General features: G+C 43.2%; 2 protein-coding genes and 1 non-coding gene across 8 annotated transcripts in view; 2 read left to right on the top strand and 1 right to left on the bottom strand.

Moving 5' to 3' along the window:
- Window positions 1-1,315, bottom strand: part of TBC1D22B (TBC1 domain family member 22B) — a 74,617-nt gene extending 73,302 nt beyond the window's left edge. For 2 of the 3 annotated variants that reach the window (XM_063707573.1, XM_019030016.3), the window contains exon 1: window positions 1,046-1,256. In XM_063707573.1, coding sequence (XP_063563643.1) covers window positions 1,046-1,101 — 56 coding nt within the window. In that variant the 5' untranslated portion in view covers window positions 1,102-1,256. Of the gene's footprint in view, window positions 1-1,045 lie in introns of all 3 variants that reach the window. The other variant, XM_004043941.4, reaches the window with a different exon arrangement.
- Window positions 875-25,912, top strand: part of TMEM217 (transmembrane protein 217) — a 43,570-nt gene continuing 18,532 nt past the window's right edge. The window contains exon 1 of one of the 4 annotated variants that reach the window (XM_019030017.4): window positions 875-1,451. The gene's annotated coding sequence lies outside the window, so the exon portion shown is untranslated. Of the gene's footprint in view, window positions 1,457-25,912 lie in introns of all 4 variants that reach the window. The other 3 variants (XM_019030018.4, XM_055390318.1, XM_055390317.2) reach the window with 3 other exon arrangements.
- Window positions 7,694-7,796, top strand: LOC115935182 (small nucleolar RNA U13). The gene has a single exon (XR_004070882.1). It is a non-coding gene; the product is annotated as a small nucleolar RNA U13 (small nucleolar RNA).

Here is a 25,912-nt window from a genome sequence, read left to right as displayed (position 1 = left end):
CTTACCTAGCCACTACTGACCTTCATCTCTCTCTCGCTTAAAAAAAAAAAAAAAAAAAAAAAGTCACGAGTTCAAAAGATTATCCCAGAAGGAAAAAACCTGAATCCATTAGAAAAGGTAGCACAGGGGACACAACCAAACATGAATTTCAACACCAAGTAGACTGTAGCTGGCAGAAATCTTAAATTTACGACTGAAATACACACTCTTCCTTATACTTCTCAGGACTTTGCCCAAAATAAACTGAAACAGTAAACCAACAGTAGATTGATGGATGGATAACTTGCCAAAAGTCTCAACATACACCGAAAAGAGGGTGGGGGTAGTCTTAGGGGTCTGCTCTCCAGTTAAACAACTGAAGAATGACCGAATTTAGTGCATTTGCACAAGAAGTGCATTACAATGCAGGGTAGGAAGAAGTCACTTGGGGTTGGACAAATCCTTAGAAAATGCCAAAGGAATAACCCTGATTCTGTGGTCGTCTTGTAATAATTCCTAGTGGGAAAGGGCCAACTCAAGATAAAGTAAGGTCAGGGCTGAGAATCGTCCTCACTTTTCCTGCCTAACCCTCTCGGCAGGCGGCCCCAAACTCCCACCGGAATCCTTCGGGTAAGTGCCGACCTCAGGGATCAAGGGAAGGGGCCATCCTCGAGCGACCAACCACCTGTGCGTGGTGGAGACCCCTGAGAGGGAGTCCTAATTAGAGTGGGAAGCAGCTCTGGGGAGGAACCTCCGAGACCAGGGCCGACACTGACTACTCACCCAACTCCACTCCCCTGTACGCCCAATCTTCGGCCACCTTCCCGCTGAGGTCACCCCTCCTGAAACCTCCGCCCCCAGACCCCGGTCTACACCCACATCCAGCCGTCCCCAAAGCTCGCTGTTCGCTTCTCTGCCTGACAGCTGCCCTGCCGCCACCAGGGAGTCCCAGCTTCCCCAAACCAGTCTTCCGGCCTCTGTGGCGCCCCAGGCCCGCGGGATTTAGGGATTAGGATCTGGAAGGGTTTGGTCCAATCCCCTATCCCTCTCAGCGTCCTGGGCTCACCTCCCCGGCAGCTTAGCGCTCCTCTTCCAAAACTGCTTGCTGTTCTCAGCGGCCATTGCTCTGGCCGGGGGAAGTCCTTGTAGGCAGGCCAAGGGTTTGCCCGGCGAGATGCCCCCAGACCCCGCAATCTGAGGGCCAACCCAGGCCGCTTCCCCGTCGCCGGTCACCCGCTCCCAGCTCCTGGGGACGCCATCTTGGATGTGGGCACCCCTCCACCCAGCACCGCTGCCATTGGTGAGCTGCGCAAGCCGTGGACGGGCCGACCAATCGGGAGCCGGAATCCTGCAGGCCGCTGAAGCCAACCGGTAACGTCAGGGGCTGGGCACACAGGTGGACGGGGAAGGCGGAGCTTGGACGAGCAGAGAGGCGGGGCTCAAAGTTCCTACCCGCGAGAGGGAAGAAGCAGGTAAGGTAAGGAACCTATGGGAAGGAAGAGGGGATTATCTTCTTCGTGAGGAATGAAGTTCCTTAGTCTAATATTTCTTGGCAAGAGAGAACATACTATGTATTTATATCTAGGAATCTTTCACCTAAAAGTAAGGGCCCATATGTTGGTTGTGGCACATTTTTAACATCTCTCAATTCAGTGACACTCTGGTTATTACCCTCCCTTCCTCATTCCGTTTACATGTCCATTCGTTTTTCTGAAGGAAGGTCAGCAGGGACCCGATAGCCCGGGATTGCTAACTGTTCAACACGTGAGCAACGGTTCATCAGAGTCTCCATCTCCCTCTGTTTATTGAAAATGATTGAAGGACTTGTGCTGTGGGTGAAAAATTCAAATGATCTAATCCCTATGTCAATCCATAACTCTCACTTTCTGACTATGCTAACAGTGTATAGGAAATGGTTTATGATAGCTGTCCAACTCAGATTACCAAATACCATTTCTTTGAAGGACACAGTATTGCTCCATCGTGTGAATCACAAAGTTAAGGATGTATCTCCTCCCGGCCCCACCAACATCCTTAATTTACCTTGTTAATCTATTATAAATCTTGCACCCTTGAATTTATTTTCAATCTAATTTTCCCAGACAATAAGATTTAGTATTAGCATTTTGAATCCTTTGAATGTCTTGTCAGCGTTTTTTGCTGGTTTTGAGTTTCTCTGGTTGTATTCCGTGGTGATTTGGGGAGAGAGGGAAGGCAGGCACCAGTCCAGAGTGGTTTTTGTCCCTTCGAAGGACTGTTGAGGTGGGCTGCGTGTCCCCCACCCCCACCCCCACCCTCCATTTACAGCTACCACATGTACTTCCACATATTGGAGAATACTTAAAGACCCGACCCCTGGCCCCAGCCAAAGAAGGACCTTCTTTTATATGTCCTCCAACGACGGTTTCTTCATTACTCCCATTTTCAAGCTTCTTTTGTCCCCTAATTTTAGAATTATAGGATTGGATGACAAGGGCTATTTTTACTTCCTCTGAGTCTTTCATGCTATAAAAGCATCTTATCTTCTTTATGGGCATTTAACCCAGAGAAAAAAAGCCCCTCTATTCTTTTAATTATTTTACCTGCCTTTCTCTGGCGCTTCTTTTTCTTAGGATGCAGTGACCAGCACTGCACACTAAGCCCAAAGAGGGATGTACTGAGGCTTTGTTAAGGCTGATGTTTTGTCTTTATTCTGGACAGCCAGACCTTTTGCTGGCTGTTTGGACTTTAGAAGAGTTGATGTCTTGAAAGAGTAATCTAAAACAACTTCTAGATTCCTTACCTTGGTGGCAACCAGCAGTTCAGAGTTCATTGTCTTAAAGGTATCCTCTGAATTGTCTTTCCCTATGTGAGCTGCCACACACTCATCCATGTGACAAGATACCTGCCACTTTCCAGCTTATGCACATGGCTTTAGAGATGTTCCAGAAGCTGCTCCCTATTGATTTGACATTTTACTATGTGGAAAGCAAAGTATGATTTGTGTACCTAGACATATCTCAAAATACTCCTTTTTCTTAATCTTCTATGAAATGTTAAATGACACTGATTCCCAGGGGGTGTTGTTAACAGTGCTCAACCCAGAAAAGCCCTGTTATTTCTACAGTTTGTTTTCTATATCAGTTTTCCCTCCAAGATTTTTTAAAAATTCTCATCAGTTACCTTGTGATGACTTTTTAAATAGGGAAATTGAGATTGTTGGAAACTTTTTCACCACTACCACTTGGTCACCCTAATCTTCACCAACCACACACCTGCTTACAGCAGCCTGCTATTCGGCTCCCTGCTTCCACTCTTAGCCCCTTAGAGTCCATTCCCCATATACCAACCAGAGAGACCTTTTTTTTTTTTTTTTTGAGACCAGGTCTTGCCCTGTCACCCAGCTGAAGTCAGTGACATGATCTCAGCACACTACAACCTCCACCTCCTGGGCTCAAGCAATCCTCCCGCATCAGCCTCCTGAGTGGCTGGGACTAACAGGCACATACCACCATGGCCAGCTAATTTTTTGTATTTTTGTAGAGATAAAGTTTCACCATGTTGCCCAGGCTGGTCCCATACTCCTGAACTCAAGCAATCCACCACCTTTGGCCTCCCAGAAAGCTAGTATTACAGGTGGGAGCCATCGCACCCTGCCCAGAGACACCCTGTTAAAATGTAGATGATATCATGTCACTCCTCTGCTCAAAACCTTGCAATGGCGGCCCCCATTGTACTTGGCATAAAATCCAAGCTCCTTAAAGACCCTACATGACTTGGCTCCACTCACCTCTCCAGTCTCATCTCATTATGCTTTCTTTCTTGCTTAATCTGCTGCAGCCATGCCCATTGGTCTTATTGCCTGGCTCTATTTTTCTTTAAAGCGCTATCACTACAGGCCATATTATGTACTTGTTTGTTGTCCATCTCCATCCCCTAGAGTAAAGGCCCCCTGTCTGTTGCCTGTTAGGAACCAGGCCGCACAGCAGGAGGTGAGCGGCGGGTGGGCATGCAATCATTACTGCCAGAGCTCCGCCTCCTGTCAGATCAGCAGCAGCAGCAGATTCTCATAGGAGTTTGAACCCTATTGTGAACTGCTCATACAAGGGATCTAGGTTGCGTTGTGCACTCCTTATGAGAATCTAATGCCTTGTGATTTGAAGTGGAACTGTTTCATCCTTTAACCCCCCTCCCCCAAAATTTTCGTGGAAAAGTTGTCTTTCCTGAAACTGGTCCCAGGTGCCAAAAAGGTTGGGGACTACTGCCCTAGAGATTGTGAACCCCACTAAGACTGGGACTTTGTTTTGTTCCCTGCTGTATCCCCAGCACCTAGAATAGTGTTTGGAACATAGTGAGTTCTTAGTAAATATTTACTGAGTGAAAGAAGGAAGAATATAAATATTTCTTGTCTTTCGATTTTATGTTGTTCACATATTTTTTTGTTACGAAAGATGACAGAAACAGTGTTTCCTAACCCCTAGTAGGATGTGTCCACTTTACCAATGACTCTACATCCTTGCCTACATCCTTGGTTGAAGAACAGTCTTCTCTGAGAAAGATTGTATTCTTCAAACTCTTTTGCAGCTTCAAAGGAATGTGCCTGTACCTGGAATGATGAGGGAGGGAGGCCACCCACCTAGTCAGGAGATCAGTTGGTAGCTGTCATCAAAGGGCTGATAGGTATGGCAGCCACCCTTGCCCAGCAAGAGGTGTAAATCATTAGTTTGAGGTTCCCAAGGGGTCCTTAGAGGCCTTCTGATGGAGGTCCTTCTTGGCAGACATTCACTGGTCCACTAGACCAGTGCTTCCTATACTATATTGCACATGTGAATCACTGAGGATTATATTAAAAACCTAGATTCTGATTCAGGAGGTCTGAGGTGGAGCCTACAACTCAGAATTTCTAACAAGCTCCCAGGTGACACTGATGCTGCTGACCCATGGACCTCACTTTATAGATCTTCTGTTACTAATACAGTATGGCCTGTGATTGTTTACTTTATCTCAAGAGTTTATTTTGAAACTGTAAGTAGAGGCTTCTGCAAGTTTTTACTTTCCCCCCCTCAACTTCATCTTCATTCAAAAGAAGGTTAAACAACTTAAAATGTGGCAAAGTATAGTTAAGGGATGAGATATGCCTGGGTTGACTGTGGACTCAAAAGAGGTAGGCATATCCCAACCCTTAGAGAAAGTTTTATGAAAGAGATAATCCTTGAGTAGGGAGAGAAAAGGAAAGAGAAAGGCCTGAAGAACTATAGGAGGAAAGTCACTTCAGGACAGGAGCTCCAATGGGAAGATAAAAATAGAGAAAAAAGCTTTGGACTTACAGAGAGATCCCTGGCAGACTTTAACCTTAACGAAGGAGTGGAGTGGAAGGAAGGAAGTAGACACTGTGATGAGGGGAAGGGTTAAGAAATGAGAGCAAGAAGCAGCCCTCACAATGCACTGTGCAATGTTGGGCCACCTAAGAGATAGTGAGCTCAAGCTGGGATTTAACAGCAAGAGAGCTTTATAGTATCTAAACAACCACTGTAAGAGCCAATGGCAGAGATCAGTTATATTAGAGAAGGCAAGGGGATAAGCAAAAAGACTGAAGAAGTAAGAGGTTATAGGAATAAAGAGAGGAAGAGAAAGTTTTTAGAATTTGGGGGGTGAAGGGAAAACTAGGTATTTCATTCATAAGAATTTATTCTAAGAAAAGAAGTCACCATACCTGGCAAGAAGAAAGGGGGAAATCTCTGTGTACAAAGATATTCTTTGCCTTGCAACCAATAATAAACAGGGGAAAATGAAAAGAATATGAAGATTTAAACATGAGAAGGCAGTTACATAAATTATGGTGTGCAGTTTATAAACTTGAACCACGTTATACCATTAAAGAGGGCAAATTTGAATGCTACATAGCACATCAAAAAGGTGTATGAAATGTACAGCAGGGAAAAGGTAGACTATAAAATATCTTTGCATGATTTCAATAAGAATATATGGGTTTTGTCAAAGATTGGAAGAAAACGTGGAAAAATTAAGCAAATTTTGGTAGAGGGTAGAATTATACATCTTGGTACTTCTGGAACTTTTCTTTAATGTTACCATTTTTTAATATTATAAAATATACATCACCTGGGTACAGTAGCTCACACCTGCAATCCCAGCATTTTGGGAGGCTGAGGCAGGTGGATCACTTGAGCTCAGGAGTTCGAGACCAGCCTGGGCAACATGACAAAACCCCGTCTCTATCAAAAATACAAAAAATTAGTGGAGTGTGGTGGCACACACCTGTGGTCCCAGCTACTCAGAGGCTGAGGTGGGAGGATCACTTGAGCCCAGGAGGCGGGGGTTGCAGGGAGCCGAGACTGTGCCATTGCACTCCAGCCTGGGTGACAGAGTGAGACCCTGTCAAAAAAAAAAAAAAAAAAAAAATATATATATATACACACACACACACACACACACGTACACATGCACACACACACACACCCCTCACACCCCTCACAACATATACATGTTGACATATATATGCATGTGTGTATGCATATATATGTGCATACATGTATATGTATGTTATGTATGTATACATGTATGTATGTATGTCAACCAGGGGTTGACAAACTTCTTATATCAAAGGCAGGATTGTAGATATTTTTAGGCTTTGCCAGCCATATGGTCTGTCTTGCAGCTATTCATCTCTGCCATTGTAGTGTGAAAACAACCATAGACAATAAATAAGCTCTCGGGGCTGTGTAATAATAAAACTTATTTTATCCACATTGAAATTTGAACTTTATGTTACATGTCATGGAATATTATTCTTCTTTCAAGTTTTTCAACAATTAAAAAATATAAAATCCAGGCCGGGCGCAGTGGCTCACACCTGTAATCCCAGCACTTTGGGAGGCCGAGGCAGGCAGATCACCTGAGGTCAGGAGTTCGAGACCGGCCTGACCAACATGGAGAAACCCTGGCTCTATTAAAATTACAAAATTAGCTGGGCATGGTGGCGCATGCCTGTAATCCCAGCTACTCGGGAGGCTGAGGCAGAAGAATTGCTTGAACCTGGGAAGTGGAGGTTGCAGTGAGCCGAGATCGCGCCATTGCACTCCAGCCTGGGCAACAAGAGTGAAACTCCGTCTCATAAAAAAAATTAAAAATGTAAAATCCATTTTTATGTCCTAGGTCATATAAAAATAGCATACCAGATTTGGCCCATCATTGGTAATTTGCCATCTCCTGCAATAAATAATAAAGAACAAATAAGAAAAAGATTAATAAACAAAAAATCTTAAAATATAATTAAAGTTCCATTTTGTTCCTCTCTGATCTCATTCCCCTCCCTCTCTCCAGTGGAAACCACAATCCTGAGTTACATGTTCAGCATTCCCATGCGTGTTTTAGAGTTTTATTACATATGTGTGTATCCATAAACAACATGTTTTTCATGTTTTGAAACTTTATAAATAACATCATACTGTACATATGCTTCAGCAACTGGCTTTTTCACTCAACATTCTGTTAATACATTGAGCTCTAGTTTACTCATCTTAACTGCAATATATCGTTCCATTATGTGAATATTCCTCAATTCTCATTTCCTGTTATTTTTATTTTGAGCATTGCTCATTCAACATTCTTTATATATTATCTCATGGAAATTTTTCTCTAGTGCAGTTTTTTTCAAATTATAGTTTCTCAACTGTCTTAGTCCATTCAGGCTGCTATAACAAAATATCATAGGTCAGTCCTTTTGTAGTTTGTAAGCAAGATGAGTGGGTGTTCATTCCCATATGTGAGATGTGCCTCCCTCAAACCTTGTTTCATGTCGGCACATTACCTGTCTGACATGAAAAAATAAAAAACAAAATATCATAGATTGGGTAGCTTGTAAACAGCAGACATTTATTTCTCACAGTTCTGGAGGCTAGGAAGTACAAGATCAAGATGCCAGCAGATTTGGTGTCTGGTGAGGGCCCATTTCCTGGTTCATAGATAACACCTGCTGGCTGTGTCCCCACATGGTGGAAAGGGTCAGGCAGCTCTTTGGAGCCCCTCTTAAAAGGGCAGTAATCTACCTTCATCACCTCCCAAATACCTTACCACGTAATACCATCATATTGGTGATTAATTTCAACATATGTGTCTAAATCCAATTTTGAGAGGACACAAACACTCCATAGCATCAACTACTAGTGAGTTAAAGTAAACTTAAAGGTTGGGACCTTTAATGAAATAGAATAGACAGAAATAGAAAAGATCAGAATGTGTTGCATGTAATATGGGCATTGTTTAGCAAAATTTTTTCCCAGCTTTTTTACACTTACACATACATACACGTGTGTGTGTGCGCGCACACGCACGCCTGAGAGAGATACTTGGTTGTGATGTAAAATGTACTTCTCAATAAGAGGTCGTGATCAGCATGTTTGAAAATGCTGATTTAAGGTACTGCTTTAAGGTACAGTACCTAGGAATATCTAGGAAAGGCGTTGCTAAGTCACAGAACATGTACAACTTCCACTTTACTAAATGTTGCAAAATGTTCTCCAAAATGGCTTTTCCAACTTATCCTCACAGCAATGAGTGTGAGTTTACATTGCTCCACATCCTCACCTATAGTAGAATTTTTTCATGGGATGCTAAATATATCATACACACAAGAGAATGTATAAAACTAATATGCACAGTTTGATTAATAACATTTGCATTCGTGTACCCACTCCCCATGCTATAAAACAGGATATTACCAATACCTTAGAAGCCTCTTAGGGGGCCCTTCCTATGGGCATTCCCCTTTTCTCTCTCTTTCAGATGTAACCACTCTGCAGAATTTTGTATTAATAATTCCCTTGTTTTTATATTTTCTACCTATGTTTGTAACCTTAAGTAACATAATATTGTATACATCTATTCTTCTGTTGCCTGCTTCTTTTAGACAATAGGATGATTTTGATATTTACCTATGTTGATGAGTACAGCTACAGTTCACTAATTTTCACTGTTGTAATAGTCCATTTTATAATACCATATTTTATCTATGCTACTACTGATGGACATTTGGTTGTTTCACATTCTGTGCCACTATGAACTCTGCTGCTACAAACTTTCTTATGTGTGTCTTCTGCATAAGTGAACAACTAGAAAGATTTCTCTAGGTTGTTGACATGGAAGTGGAATTGGTGGTCTGGAGTGTATGCGTAAGTTCAACTTTGCAAAATACCACTCAACTGTTTTTCAAAGTGGTCATACTACTTTACACTTCCAACCACATGGGATGAGAGTTCCATTTTTGTTTCCTATAACATGGTTTCACCAGTAAATCAAAACTGGAGGGAAAAGGTGGTTCAAAGTCAGATCCTAAGGGAAGGACAAAATTTGGTTGAACAGGAAGCAGAAAAGTAGAAATCTTAGTCTCTGTTCAGTCACATAGAAATCTTCCTTCCACTGGGTGCGGTGGCTTACACCTGTAATCCCAACACTTTGGGAGGCTGAGGTGGGTGGATCACTTGAGGTCAGGAGTTCGAAATCAGCTTGGCCAGCATGGCGAAACCCCGTCTCCACTAAAATACAAAAAAATTAGCTGGGCATGGTGGCACGTGTCTATAGTCCCAGCTACTTGGGAGGCTGAGGCAGGAGAATTGCTTGAACCTGGAAAGTGGAGGTTGCAGTGAGCCAAGATTGCACCACTGCACTCCAATGTAGGCAACAGAGTGAGACTCTGTCTCCCAAAAAAAAAAAAAAAAAAGAAGAAGAAGAAGAAGAAAGAAAAGAAATATTCCTTTCTTCCTTTCTATTGTCATAAATTTCTGCATGGCACAAATTCAAAATCTACAAATGGATATGCTTAATTGTGGCCCCCAAAAATATATGTCTACATTAAAATCCCTGGAACCTGTGGATGTTATGTTATTCAGAAAAAGGGTCTTTAACAGATATTAAGTTAAAGATTTTGAGATGAGATCATCTTGGACTGCTTGGCTGGGTCTCAAATCCAATGACAAGTGTTGTTTTATGAGAGAAGATACAGACAGAAGAGAAGGAGGCAGTGTGACCACAGAGGCAGATTGGAGTGATGCAGCCACAAGCCAAGGAATACCTGGAGCCACCAGAACCCAGAAGGGGCAGGAAAGGATTCTCTGCCAGAGACTTTGAAGCATGAGTTTACTTGATTTAGGACTTCTAGCCTCCAGAACCTTAAGAGAACAAATTTCTATTGTTTTGTGCCACTGTGTTTGTTGTTATTTGTTGCAGAGAAGTCCTAGGAAGCTCATGCAGGATATAAAGAAAAAGTTGATCTCCCTCACAACTTTTTGCCCATTGCCACCTATTTCTGCTCCCCAGAGGCAACCACTGTTGCCGGTTCCTTGTTCGCCATCCTTATAGAGATATTCTTAAAGAGACCCCTAGTAGTGGCCGGGCGCGGTGGCTCACGCCTGTAATCCCAGCACTTTGGGAGGCCGAGGCGGGCGGATCACGAGGTCAGGAGATCGAGACCATCCTGGCTAACACGGTGAAACCCCGTCTCTACTAAAAATACAAAAAAAAATTAGCCGGGCGTGGTAGTGGGCGCCTGTAGTCCCAGCTACTCGGGAGGCTGAGGCAGGAGAATGGCGTGAACCCGGGAGGTGGAACTTGCAGTGAGCCGAGATCGCGCCACTGCACTCCAGCCTGGGCGACAAAGCAAGACTCCATCTCAAAAAAAAAAAAAAAAAAAAAAAAAAAAAAAGAGACCCCTAGTAATTGGCAGGAACATTGAAAATCATTTTACAGATGAGAAGACTGAAGCTCAAAGAGAGGAAGAGGCTTGCCTGAGGACCCTCAAGCTAGCCAGCGGCAGATGAACAGCAACCCAGGTTTCCTATTTCTTGTGCTCCTTTAATGTAAGAGAAGTATCTAGAAGCAGATTTTGATATTAGGCTAGAGAGAAAGAAGAGCAAGGTATTGGGTGAGTGAAGGGAGGGGAATAACATGAAGGTGAGAATGGGGGTAAAAACATATGATTTTGCCTCAGGTTGACCTCAATTCAATGCAGCACAGCACCAGATCATTGCCACACACTGTAGATAGAAATTAATTCTTCTAACTAGCTTTTATTGAGCATCTACTATATTCCTGGCACTAAACTATATTAAGAACTATAAACATACAGCCCCTGTCCTCAACAAGTGTATAATCTAGTAGAGGAGTCTGGTTAGTAAGTAAAGCAGCATGACAAGTGATAAAAATGGAGGTGTATACTATAATATGTCCTAAGAAAACACAGAGTGGAGCATGATCCTCTCTGATTGGGAAGCTGAGGAAGGCCTTGAAAGATGAGTGTGATTTTACTAGGTAAAGAGGGAGGGAAAAGCATCCTAGGCAGAAGAATGAAACCTACATGGAACTATGGATGTCTACAAGGAGAAATTAGGTATGAGAAACTGTAGGAGATGCTGTCAGTACCTCACCCACATCCCTCATCCTCCTCGTGTGCCTGAAGGCTCTTCCGCCAGCTCCCAAGAACTATGGAAAACCATGCTGTTCACACTCATGGCATACTGGAAATGTCTAAGAGTTAACTCCTCCTGGGAGCAGCCCTCAACTAGTGACTGACTCTCAGGAGTTGGTAAACACCCAAGCTCCTTCAACACTTAGAGGGGATAATTCTGAGGTGTGTGTTTCTCAGAGTTTTTTTTACAGGATTAAGCTCCTGTTGTCCATTGTGGTAGTTGGCTTAATAGTTTGCCCTTGCCGGGTGCATGCCTGTAATCCCAGCACTTTGGGAGGCCGAGGTGGGTGAATTACGAGGTCAGGAGATCGAGACCATCCTGGCCAACATGGTGAAACCCCATCTCTACCAAAAATACAAAAATTAGCTGGTTGTGGTGGCATGCACCTGTAGTCCCAGCTACTTGGGAGGCTGAGGCAGTAGAATTGCTTTAACCCGGGAGGCAGAGGTTGCAGTGAGCTGAGGTCACGTCACCGCACTCCAGCCTGGCAACAGAGCGAGACTCCATCTCAAAAAAAGTAAAAAAGTTCGCCCTTTATTGACTGCCTTCCTTCCCCTCTATCACTTCTACCTCTTTCCCCACTCGTGTTTCTGTCACCTCCAAATAAACTACTTGGACTCAAATCCTTGTCTCAGGGTCAGCTTCTTGGAGAATCCAAACTAAAATTAACCATAAGTAGCTCTACATGGTAAGACCAAAGAGTACAAGGAATGGTGTGCAGGGACAAAAGATACTGCAGCAGGGGTCTATCATAGTAGACTTCTAAGGCCACATAAGTCTTATGTTACCTTTTCCTCTAGGCAATGGGACATTCATTGCCAGTTTAAGCAGGGACATGACATGACCAGATCTGCATTGTAGAAGGACCACTCTAGTCACATATCTATTAAATGGCTTCTGCTACACTTAGAATGAAATCCAAACTGCTAACCATGCCTGATAGGTACTGCAGGACCTGGCACCTGGCTGTCTCCCCATCTTCTGATAATTTTTTTTTTTTTGAGACAGAGTCTTGCTCTGTTGCCCAGGCTAGAACGCAGTGGCACAATCATGACTCACTGCGGCCTCGACCTCCCATGCTCAAGCAATCCTTCCACCTGAACCTCCTGAATAGCTGGGATCACAGCATGTGCCACCACATCAGCTAATTTTTAAAATTATTTTGTAGAGATAGGGTCTCACTATGTTGCCCAGGCTAGTCTCAAACTCCTGAGCTCAAGTGATCCTCCCGCCTTGGCCTCCCAAAGTGCCGGGTTTATAGACGTGAACCACCATGCCCAGCCTGAGAAATGTGTATTTAATTTGGCAATTGTGAGTTGACCCTAATGGCACAGCAGGGTCAGAAGCCAGATGAAGAGTAGAAGTAGACCAGATTATTGTCAGTTTTTCACTCCCTCTTGCAGTGCATGAGAGTAGATGGAATATATTTCCCTGCAAGACTTCTGGCCAGTGGAATGTGAGCAAAAGTAACAGTTTGCCTCAAGAAGTTTCATATGTTTCCACTCCCATGCCTGCACTATGAGAATAGCATGCCCTGGGGAGCTACTGGCCCAAGGAAGATAACAGACATGTGGGAGCAGACGAAAATCCAGACTGAAGCCTGGAACCCACTCCAGGCAACCTTCAGCCTGAAGCTTGAATAAGAAAAATAGATGCTTGTGGTTTTAAGCCACTGAATTTTGCATCACTGTCGTGGCAAAAGCTGATTACTGCAGGAGAGAATTAGAGGAGAAGTAGAAGAGAAAAGTGAACCAAGAATACGCTTTCAGGAAACTTAGCTGTCAAGAAAATGAGAGCCTGTTGGCCGGGCGCAGTGGCTCACGCCTGTAATCCCAGCACTTTGGGAGGCTGAGGCAGGTGGATCACTTGAGGTCAGGAGTTCGAGACCAGCCTGACCAACGTGGAGAAACCCCTTCTCTACTAAAAAAAAAATACAGAATTAGCCGGGCTTGGTGGTGCACGCCTGTGATTACAGCTACTCAGGAGGCTGAGGCAGGAGAATCTCTTGAACCCGGGAGGCAGAGGTTGCAGTGAGCCAAAATTGCGCCCTTGCACTCCAGCCTGGGCAACAAGAGCAAAACTCTGTCTCCAAAAAAAAAAAAAGAAAGAAAGAAAGAAAGAAAAGATAAGAAAATGAGAGGCTAGTAGATATCCTCCTCCTCCTCCTCCTCCTCCTCCTCCTGCTCTTCCTCCTCCTCCTCCTGCTGCTCCTCCTCTTCCTTATTGTCACTGTTGTTCTGTTTTGGTGTTTTTGCTGCCCATGATATAAATCCCTTTCCCACATACGGAGAATTTCCCACTCTATGAAACTCACTGGAAAGCAGAGCCCACCTCCTAGTATTATAGCTGAAAATGCCAGCTACTTATTTTCCCAACCTTCCTGTGAACTAAGTCGTGGCACATGTTGTGGGCTCTGCTAATAAAATGCACCCACTCTAGACTTTGAATCGGGAGGAGTTTGTGATGCAAAGAAGCAGAAGTAGCACAGAATCCATTCCACTGATGGGCAATGCCAGCATGGCAGCAACCCCCAGTTTGGGAGAATAGCTGTGGCAACAGCAACATTCAGGATCTGGTGCTGGGCCTCTCAGTGTACCTATGGAGTCAAATGCTCATTAGCAGCAGTGGCAGTGTCTTCAGTGACCCAGCTCTGTGTTGTGATGTTGGGGCTACCTACCGCCCTGTAAGGAAAAACCTCTGAACATAGTATGGTAGATTGGTTGCATTAACGATCTTAATTCTTCACTGGAGGATCTCATCTTGTTGGACTTCCTCATTATGACTGGGCTCACCCTTTTGACTTACTTTGGTCAATGGGATGTTAGTAAACATTACCCAAGCCATGGCTTGCAAACCACTTGTGTGATTGGCTTGCTGTCACTGCTGCTCTCTGCCATTGCCATGAGAACATGTCTAGGCTAGCCTGCTGGATGATGAAAAACATGTGGAACTAGGCCAAGTCTCCCTAAGTTATCCCAGCTGAGGCCATCCTAGTTCAGCCAACAGCCAGTTGAGCCTTGGACGTATGAATTAGCTGAGCCAAAATCAACAGAATTGCCTGGCCAACCAACAGTTGACCTCAGACACTTGAGTGAGTCCAGCTGAGATCAGCTCAGCTCAGCCCAGCCCAGCCCCAGATAAACTGAACCTCACAAACTTGTGTATTAAATACATGTCCATTGTTACATGCCACTGTGGTTTTATGGTTGTTTATGTGATGTTATTGTGACAATATACAGCCAACACACATATGATTCTCCAGATTTCTCCACAAGTCTATGAGCTATGGTTTTTCTGCCTAAATCAGCCAAGAGTTGGCACTTGTTGCTTGCTCTGACTTACACAGAGAAAGACTGAAAGTAAATTAGAGAGAAACATGGGGTCAAGGGAGAAGTTGAGGTAGACGAGACTTCAACATGTTTATAGGCCAAGGATTGGAGGCGGTTGTATTTGTTAGGCTATAAGTGTAGCTGGAAAATAATAGCGCTTTAGACACAATAGAAGTTTACAGTTTTTCTCCCTCATGTGAAAGAAGTTTACAGTTTTTCTCCCATAGGGGTTTCAGCCTCTGGTGAAACTGCCTTTGCAAAACTACGACAGTAAGAGAAATCTGACACAGTTGACTCCTTCTTGATTCTAACCTCCAAATTCTCCTTGTTCATTCCTATGCATAAGCCCAACTTTGGAAAGAATTTAGTTTACATTTTAACCTTAAAGCAAAGATGACAATAGCCCTTCCCAAAACTAAACCACCTTTGATAACCAGCCACTGTTCCAGAGGTCACAAAATTTGTAACTTCCCCAGTTCCCCTGTAGATAACATCACTACTGTAGAACCTAAGATTGGCCTTTTGAGACGTCTTTTCAGACTTGCATTTCTGAGGACTGGCTGACTCCATGTGGGCTCCTGGCTCCTGACTGAACCGGTCCTTTGCACCCCCCCATCCAGAGGCAGACTCAGCACACAAGGAGTTTTCCACATCCTTATGATGGCATTCCCCACCAGTCAGCACCACCCATTCCCTAGTCCTCTGCTCACCAAACTATCCTCGAAAAACCCTAGCCAGGTGTGGTGGTGCATGCCTGTAATCCCAGCTACTTGGGATGCTGAGGCAGGAGAATCGCTTGAACCCGGGAGGCGGAGGTTGCGGTGAGCCGAGATCACGCCATTGCACTCCAGCCTGGGCAACAAGAGAGAAATTCTGTCTCAAAAAACAAAACAAAACAAAACCCTAACCTCTGAGCCTTTGGGGAGATTGATTTGAGTAATAACTCCATATCCCATGTGATATGGCCAGCCTCATATCAATTAAACTCTTTCTTTACTGCAGTGTCATGGTCTCAGTGAATTGGTTTTGTCTGTGTAGCAGGCAGGAAGAACCCACTGGGCAATTACACTGAGATGAAGGACAGGGAGAACATGACCTTTCTCTTCAATACCTGGTGGTTTCCTCCATTTTTTCCCCTTTCAATCCATTCTCAGAGCTTGGTCACGTGACCACACTCAGCTGCACAGAAAGCTGGAAAATGTAAACCTTATTCTGGCCAACCGAATTTATAACTAAATGCCCTGTTTCAGAGTGGAAGAAGGGGCAAACAGAGAGTAATAGCCCTTGCCAAATTAAAGAAGATGGAATAATTAATGGGACAACATCTCCGTGGTGGACTTTATTAGTTATTTCCTTCCATATTCTTTTTTAAGGGGGCTCTTTTTTTTGTAGGGGCAGGGCAACTGTGTTCACAGTGTGGGCATAAATCATAATTTACCTAAACAAGTTATGGCGATCCCATTCAACTTTGCCAGGAACTTGCTTTCCCAGCCTCTCCTGCAGCTACATGTGCCATGTGACCCAGTTCTGACCAATAAGCCATGAGAAGAAGACTGCTAGGGGTTTTCTGGGAAATGTTTTACTTCCTATGAAAGAGACAAACATGGAGGAGAGCTTACTGGCACACTCCTGCCTGGGATACTGGTGTGAGTCACTGGGGCAGTCAGCTTATGACCACAAAAGTAAGGCCAAAGGAATTACAGATGCCAGCCTAGAGCCCTGACACCTTTTTAAGGATCTGAGTACCTTGAGAGATGAGCAGGTGAAGAAGGGGAGAAAAAATATTTGAGGAAGTAGGAGTATTAGATACATGAGAAGGAATGCTTAGCAATACCCCTGGAAAGTTGGGTCCCAGTCAGATCATGAGGGCTTTGTATGAAGTAGTGTGATTTACTGTCAGAATTACCTCATTCCAAGCTGGGGCTGGTTTCCCTGTTTGTCAGCTGATTCACCACCAAAGCATGACAGGCTTTTCTCTTTGTAGGCTTAAGAAGACTGCCCATCTCTTCCCCACTCAGAGAGTTAAAGAACTTTTGTTTTGGAAAATCTAGGCTCTTAAAGGCAAAGAAAAGATCTAGATGATATGGATGAGTAGGGAGTGCTGATTTGAAAAGTTGAGGGTGAATAGAATGGTTCCCAGCTTTCTACAGCATGTGGAATTTCCTTCCCTTGGGGGGAATAGAGAGGTACAGGTTCTGCCCACCGTGGGGGCCTGTGTTTGACTCTCTCCCAGACCCCAGAGTGGCAGAATGTTTGATGGGTTAGCTGAGTGGACACTTGGCTGGGGACTGAGCTCTAAGCCATAGTCTCCAGGGCTATGAGCAGTGGGACCACTGAAGTTTGGACATCGAGCCCTTCACAGTGACCACACTGTCTTGAAGTCTAGAACTCTTCCCTCAGATTCCAAGATTGGGTGAACTCACGGGGTTCTATGTGACTCCATCAAGGGGCAGGGAAAGAGCAGGCAAAAAAAAAAAAAAAAATTGAGATCGAATTTTTCCCTAACTCCCTGAGGAAGCAGGCCAAAACAGACTTCATATTACTTTTTGAAAATAAAGACAACGCGATAAAGCCATCTCTTGTATTAGTGTTTAGTTACAGTGCAAATTTACACGGTTACATACAAAGCCATGGAAAAGGAGTGAGAAGAGGTCATAAATTATCTCAATAACTTTTTTAAAAAGTTAATGGAGTTTTAAATAAGAAAATATAGAATGTATGTCTCTAAGAATTCAAGCTTATATATATACAAAATGTCCATTTGTATTTTAAAAATCTAATTAAATTGGCCTGGATATTGCCAGACTAGAAAAAAATTCAATCTCTCTTATCACTGGGGATCCCTCTGGCTCCCAGGGATGACCCAGAATCCAGACGTAGAACCTGGAACAGAAAACCTTAGCATCACTGGGGGTGCTGACAGCTGCCTCATGCCAGCCCAAGAATGGGGACCTTGGATCCTGCCAGCACCTGCTTCTAGCCGCACATGAGTTGTAGGAATCCTTACTGAGGTTGGAGGAGGGAAGACAGAATCCCTAGTGCTCAGGGTCCAGTCCCCTCTCCAGGTACAATGCTGAGATGTCGCTTTTGAGGTCCTGCTTCCCTCCTTGGAGCTCTGCCGCTGAGGAGTGAAGGGTCTTCATATTCCCCACCACGTAGACAGCCACCTTTTTTTTCTTTGACAAAGAGTAATACCTTTAGCCTGGGCAACATAGTGAGACCCCGTTTCTAAAAAAAAAAAATTAACCAGGTATGGTGTCACGCAGCTGTAGTTCTAACTACTTGGGAGACTGGGGCCCGGGAGGTCAAAGGTGCAGTGAGCCAAGATTGTGCCTCTACACTCCAGCCTGGGAGACAGAGCAAGACCCTGTCTCAAAAAAAAAAAAAAAAAAAAAAAGAGTAATACTTTTATTATATATAGAACTCATGCACATTGAAAAAATGCTAATATCCTGATACATTAATACATTAAGTAAAGACATAACTTGCAAAAAGGTCAATAAAACTGGTTAACAAATACTTCATAAATCTTCAACCTTAGGAATAATCAATAAGATACAAAAATTAAAATATTTTCACCTACTATTAGGTTAAATGAAGAGAATAAATCAAAATAGAATCTTAAAATAGTAATACCAAATGATAGCAAATGTGTGCTAAAACAGATAGGTACATATATTTTTGATGGAAGAGTGAATTAGTAACAACCATTTGATGTTTTGTTTTTATGTCTTTTTTTAAATTTATTTTTCTGTTTTAAATTAATCATGTTTCTCAAATACACACACATACATGTATACATACATAGAGATGTGATAGCCGGCCTCAAGTTTGCCTCAATAATCCTGGCCTCAGGAGGGAGGTGGGGGGGGTCAGCCCCCTGCCCGGCCAGCCGCCCCGTCCGGGAGGTGGGGGGCGCCTCTGCCCGGCCGCCCCTGCTGGGAGGTGGGGAGCCCCTCTGCCCGGCCACCGCCCCGTCTGGGAGGTGTGCCCAGCAGCTCATTGAGAGCGGGCCATGATGACAATGGCGGTTTTGTGGAGTGGAAGGGGGGGAAAGGTGGGGAAAGGATTGAGAGGTCGGATGGTTGCCGCGTCTGTGTAGAAAGAGGTAGACATGGGAGACTTTTCATTTTGTTCTGTACTAAGAAAAAATTCTTCTGCCTTGGGATCCTGTTGATCAGTGACCCTACCCCCAACCCTGTGCTCTCTGAAACATGTGCTGTATCCACTCAGGGTTGAATGGATTAAGGGCGATGCAAGATGTGCTTTGTTAAACAGATGCTTGAAGGCAGCATGCTCGTTAAGAGTCATCACCACTCCCTAATCTCAAGTACCCAGGGACACAAACACTGCGGAAGGCCGCAGGGTCCTCTGCCTAGTAAAACCAGAGAACTTTGTTCACTTGTTTATCTGCTGACCTTCCCTCCACTATTGTCCTGTAACCCTGCCAAATCCCCCTCTCCGAGAAACACCCAAGAATGATCAATAAAAAATAAAAAAATAAAAAAATAAAAAAAAAAGAGAGGAATAAATGAGCAACTTAGGAGAAAAATAAATAAATAAATAAATAATCCTGGCCTCCTGGTATTTACACCCTTATGTTGTCCTCTCCCCATAGTCCCCTGCAGGGTCAGTGAGTGTGACCAATTAAATAGCTGAAGTGATGGATATCACTTCTGAGATTACTAAGACAGTGCAGCTTCCATTTTGGTCTCTCTCTCTCTCTCTCATCACTTACTCTGGGGGAAGCCAGTGGCCATGGCATGAGGAAATTCAAGTGGACTATAGAAAGGCCCAGGAGGTGAGGAACTGAGTTCTCTGGCCAACAGCCAAGAAAGAACTGAGGCTTCCTGCCAACAGTCAGAGACAGCGAGCTTGGATGAAACTTCCCTCCCACAAGTAGAGCCTTTAGATGGCCCCCAGCCCAGGCCAACAGCTTGACAGCAGCCCTGTGAGAAACCTTGAACCAGAACCACCCACCTACGCTACTCTTGGATTCCTGACTCATGGAAATTATGAGATAATAAATGTTTTATATCATAAGTGTCTAAGGTTTGAGGTAATTTGTTACAGAGCAATAGTGACTAATACAAGAGTTCAGAGGGCAAAACAGTCACACATACTTAAAGGCTTTAAAAAGTCCCAGCAGTTTTCTGTCTCACCTCTTCTTAGCCACCCAGACACACTCCCCAGAGGCTACTGACCAAGTGCTAGGCTGCCACTGCCAGATTTCCTGTTAGAAGAAGAAAATAAATCTCTAGTTGTTTAAACTACTATTGTTTGAGTCTCTGTTCCTTGCAGCCAAATGCATTCTTTTTTTTTTTTTTTTTTTAATGAGCTGGGGTCTCACCATGTTGCCCAGGCTGGTCTGAAACCCCTGGGCTTAAGTGATCCTCCCATTTAAGGGGAGGATCTTAACCGATATAGATGAATTAGGCTCTAAAGCTTTATAATGTGTTCGTTGTCATTGTTATTTTCCTCCCTAACCGAGTGTTGCAAGAGATCCATCTGAAATGAGTTGGCAGCAACATATTCTACTGAGATCACAAGTCAACTTGTGAGAGCAATTGAAAATATAAAGTTCTTACCATGACTGAGTAAATCTAAGGTGCCATCAACTGCAAAATGCATCATTATCTTAGGTACCACTGAAATACAAATATCATTAATTACATTATGCTTCGATGCTTTCTCATATCTTAGAATTTTATTCATTTATTTATTTATTTATTTTTTAAGACAGAGTCTTGCTCTGTCACCCAGACTGGAGTTCAGTGGCACGATCATGGTTCACTGCAGCCTCGGCCTCCTGGGCTCAAGCAGTCCTCCCAAGTAGCTGGGACTACAGGCGTGACCACCAAGCCCAGCTAATTTTTGTATGTTTTGTAGAGATGGGTTTTTGCCATCTTGCCCAGGCTAGTCTCAAACTCCTGGGCTCAAGTGATATGCCCACCTTGGCCTCCCAAACTGCTGGAATTACAGGCATGAGCCACTGTGCCCAGCCCATGACTGAATTTTTATCGTATGCCTATCAAAATAATTTTTAATACTTATTTAGACATACGGCTTTTGTTTTTGTTTTGGAGACAGAGTCTGTGTCACCCAGGCTGGAGTGCAGTGGCATGATCTCGGCTCACTGCAACCTCCACCTCTTAGGTTCAAGTGATTCTCATGCCTCAGACTCCCTAGTAGCTGGGATTACAGGCATGTGCCAACATGCCTGGATAATTTTTGTATTTTTAGTAGAGACAGGGTTTCACCCTGTTGGCTGGCTGGTCTTGAACTCCTGACTTCAGGTGATCTGCCTGCCTTGGCCTCCTAAACTGCTGGGATTACAGGCGTGAGCTACCATGCCCAGCCTAGACATAGATTTTTTTAAATCATATATCAATACTTAGAAGAATACTCAACCTCAAGAGTAATCAATAAAATGTAAAAAGTAAGTCTCTCCCTTTCATGTTGGCATCCTTAGCCTACTTGTTTTTGTCTTCATGCTTGTTGCTTCAGTAACAAAATAGCTACTGAGGCTGCAGGCATCACACCACGTTCAAGGCAAGAAAAAGGAAGAAGTGAGAATGGTGCCAGCCACATCATCTTCTCTTACCAGGAAAGGCAAAAGTCTTCCTAGATCTCCCAGCAGGTTTCTGCTTATATGTCATTTGCTAGAACTGTGTGCCATGAACACCCTGGATACAAGCAAAAACCTGGAAAAGCACATATTTTGCCTGGGTCTGGGCTCATTGCCATCCTGAGAAAAAGCAGATTTCTGGTAGCAAAGAAGGTGGAAATAGGTATTGGGAAGGAAGCTAACGGTGTCTGCTACAACACAGCTTAATAAATAGTAGTTTTATATGCATAATAAATAGTAGCTACTCCTTGGCATAAAGTAAAAATAATGATAACAAAAATACTTACATAATTATATTGTGTAAGTGCTTACTATGTGCCAGGAACTGTTCTGAATGTTTTAAATATGTTAACTCATTTAATCTTCACAGCAATTTTGTGAGGTAAATGTTAATATCCTTGGTTTTTTTTTCAGTGTTTTTAATTCTACTTTATATACATACAATTAGATTGATCATAATCCCTGGTTCATGACATACCCTCATTGGTCCATGCATGGCTCTCTTTTGTTTACTTTTTAAATATTAGTTATTGTAAATAATATATAGATACCTTCAAATCCCCTATCCAAAATAAAATTGGTGTCTGGTCAGCAATTTGCATCTGGCTGTATGGTACCCCCAACACATTTTACTTCCTCCCCTGGCCAAGGTGATCATCATCCAGAATTCTGAGCTCATTATCCTTCACTTTGCTTTTCATACAGTTTTAGAGTTTTCTTGCGTCTATATAAAGTCCTAAAAATATGTGTGTGTAGTGTGTGTGTGTATATATATAGAGAGAGAGAGAGAGAAAGAGGGTTGTTTTTAACTGTATGTCTTTAGTGCTTTTTTCACTTGATATTACATTGTTAAGATTCTACCATATTGTTGTATGTTGCTACAGTTGTTCCTTTTGACACCTGTTTAACACTCCCATTGTGCAAATATGTAGCAGTTTATTCATCCTGAAACCATTCTTTACTGAAGTGCCTATAACATTCTTATTGATTTTCTCTTTTCTGGTTATTAACTGGTCTAATTCTGTTACATTCAAGCTTTGCATATGATTCTAGCAGTTTTCCAATATCCTTTTTAATGGCTGCATGAAGTCCTGAATCTTCTGCAAGACTTGCAATAATTTCTTGCAAATGACTTGCCTTGTGTTGTGTGTTGTCAGATATTTACATTGGGCTACCAGAGAGAGGCTGACCAATAAAGATTTTGACCTGATGGGGGCTTGGTGCACACAGAGAGCCCTTCATTTCAGCAAGGAGGAATGTTGCAGGGCTGAGGGAGGCAGGGAATGTCAATTCACTTGTGAATATTTTCTTATCATGATGACTTTTGTTTCCCTGGGCAACCTGGCAAATGCGGGAACTTTGATTGTGAACACTCAGATACCCAGAAGTCCCTACATCTTGGCAAATTCTTTAACACTTCTCCCACAAAAGGTAGAATCTGATTCCTCTCCCCTTGAATATGGCCTTGGTGACTCACTTCTAAAGAATAGCGTCCAGGAAACGTGTTGCTATGGGACGTCTGAGGCTAGAATAAGAAAAGGTGATACAGCTTCCATCTGGCTTGCTCTTTTTGGGACACTCATTCTGGAGAAGCCAGTCATCAGGCTGTGAAGGAGCCCAAAGGAGCCCACACAGAGAGACCACGGAGAAGCCCACGTGGATGGGCACTGAGGCCTCCAACTGACAGCCAAGAGCAATCGCCAGGCATCTGAGTGAGTCTTCTAGGAGAGGCTACAAAGTTTGAGGAGAAGTAGCAAGTCATCCTGGACATGCCCTGTCTAAATTCCCCACAATGTACAAAATTAAGCTAACTGTGCTCTGTCTGAAGTCCTCACCCACAGAATCCATTCACATAATAAATGGTTATCTTATGCTACTAAGTTTTGGGGTAATTTGTTATAGAAATTAATAAAATTAGTAAAAAAAAATAGTACTGGCACATCCAATTTAAAGATGAGCAAACTGAGTCTTGGAGAGAATAAATTCACAGTAAATGGTGAAGCCAAGATTGAAGCCTGGCCATTTGACTTGAAAATCTGCGGATCTCAGCCTTGATGCCCTCCCTATAATGGCCTATTATTCCCTTGCATTTTCAGGATATCCTTGGTTACTCAGAACACAACTAATTAGCTTACCCTCCCACCCCAGGATTGAACCTGGGAAGGCAATGCTACCACCAAAAAAATACACATGCTCATACTCTAAAAATAACCCACTCAGAAAGGGTTAAACTGAGCTGCAGATTGGCAAATGATAAATGCTTAGTTCAGGGCCTAAAAAACAAAGAGTATTTAAAAATAAATGGCCAGGCACAGTGGCTCATGCCTGTAATCCTAGCACTTGTGGGAGGCAGAGGTGGGAGAATCACTTGAGCCCAGGAGTTCAAGACCAGCCTGGGCAACATAGTGAGAGCATGTCTCTGTTTTTTTAAATTGTTTTTAAATTAAAAATAAAATAAACACTACACACTTTTTTGGGTTCAAACACGATGATGTTAAAGTGGGATGAAAGGATAAAAATCAGCTTTATTTTACAATGTTTTGTTACGCTAATGATTTTTTTATTTATCTAGCTTTATTTTTCTAGTATGAATATTTTAAACTCTACATAAAGATATTGCTGTGGTTTGAATGTGTTTGACCCCTCCAAAATTCATGTGTTGAAACTTAATCCCCATAGTGGTGGTATTAAGAGATAGGGACTTTGGGGAAGGGATTAAGTCATGAGGGTTCCTTCAAAATGGGTTAGTGCTTTATAAAAGGACTAGAGGGAACTAGTTTAGGTCCCCTTGCGCTTCTACTTTCCTCCCTGTGAGAACACAGCAACAAGGCGTCATCTTGGAAGCAGAGAGCAGTCCTCACCAGGCACTAATGCCAGTGCCTTGACCTTGGACTTTCCAGCCTCCAGAACCATAAGAAATACATTAGGCCAGGCGCGGTGGCTCACGCCTGTAATCCCAGCACTTTGGGAGGCCAAGGCGGACAGATCACAAGGTCAGGAGATCGAGACCATCCTGGCTAACATGGTGAAACCCCATCTCTACTAAAAAATAGAAAAAATTAGCCAGGCGTGGTGGCGGGTGCCTGTAGTCCCAGCTACTCAGGAGGCTGAGGCAGGAGAATGGCGTGAACCTGGGAGGCGGAGCTTGCAGTGAGCCAAGATGGCACCACTGCACTCTAGCCTGGGCGACAGAGCAAGACTCCGTCTCAAAAAAAAAATAATAATAAAAGAAATACATTTGTATTCTTTATATATTACCCAGTCTGTGGTGTTCTGTTATAGCAGCATAAATGGTCTAAGACAGATATCTTTAATTTAAAACAATTTAAAATGTTGCCAACATTCCAAGATGGAATTGGAATCACTTCCAATTGTGTAGTATTTGAAGTAATATATCATTTCCAGAAATTTTCACAAGTAAAAAAAGCTTTGTTCTATCCCCAGCTACTTCTCATGATAATGTTTTTAGCTCATGGTTTAGACTATGACAGAGTTATCCAGCTGTCCTTCCACATTGCCAGCTTTAACCATTTTGCAGTTAAGAAGATATTGTATTTTTTAAAAAGCCACACCAGCATAAAGGTAGCCAGTGGGATTTATTTAATGATCTGGGTTTATTAGGAATTCATGAGATAATTATATTTTCATAAATTTATTTTTATTAAAATTGTGCATGTGTGTGTAATATTAATATGTAAACCTTATAATAAAACCAGCATTTCTCTTTTCTTCCTTCCCTATCCCTATTCATACTTTTCACAGGTAACCACTTTCAGTTCTTCTATTTCCCATCCTATTTATCTCTTTATCTCAAAATTACATGTGTATACCGATATTTATTTTATTTTCTTTTTTTTGAGATGGAGTCTCACTCTGTCGCCTAGGCTGGAGTGCAGTGGCACCATCTCGGCTCATGCAACCTCTGCCTCCTAGGTTCAATTAATACTCTTGCCTCAGACTCCTGAGTAGCTGGGACTACAAACACAAGCCACCACATCAGGCCAGATGTGGACTTCTTATCCTCTACACACACACACTCACTGCCATTCCTCCCAAACTCTTAACTGTATCATCACTAGTGGCTATATCAAGATTACAACTTCATAAGCACAGGTACTCCTCAACTTACGATGAGGTTATGTCCCAATAAACCCATAAGTTGAAAATATTGTTAAGTCAAAAATGCATTTAAGTGGCAAGGTGCAGTGGCTCACGCCTGTAATTTCAGCACTTTGGGAGGCCAAGGCAGGAGGATCATCTGAGGTCAGGAGTTCAAGACCAGCCTGGCCAACATGGAGAAACCCCACCTCGACTAAAAATACAAAAATTAGCTGGGTGTGGTGGCGCATGCCTGTAATCCCAGCTACTTGGGAGGCTGAGGCAGGAGAATCGTTCAAATCTGGGAGACAGAGGTCGCAGTGAGCCAAGATCATGCCACTGCACTCCATCCTGGGTGACAGAGCAAGACTATCTCAAAAAAAAAAAAAATGCATTTAATACACCTAACCTACCAAACA

The sequence above is a fragment of the Gorilla gorilla genome, chromosome 5, assembly GCF_029281585.2.
Source record: "Gorilla gorilla gorilla isolate KB3781 chromosome 5, NHGRI_mGorGor1-v2.1_pri, whole genome shotgun sequence".
Classification (NCBI taxonomy): Eukaryota; Metazoa; Chordata; class Mammalia; order Primates; family Hominidae; genus Gorilla; species Gorilla gorilla.
This window is presented reverse-complemented; position numbering and strand designations above follow the sequence as displayed.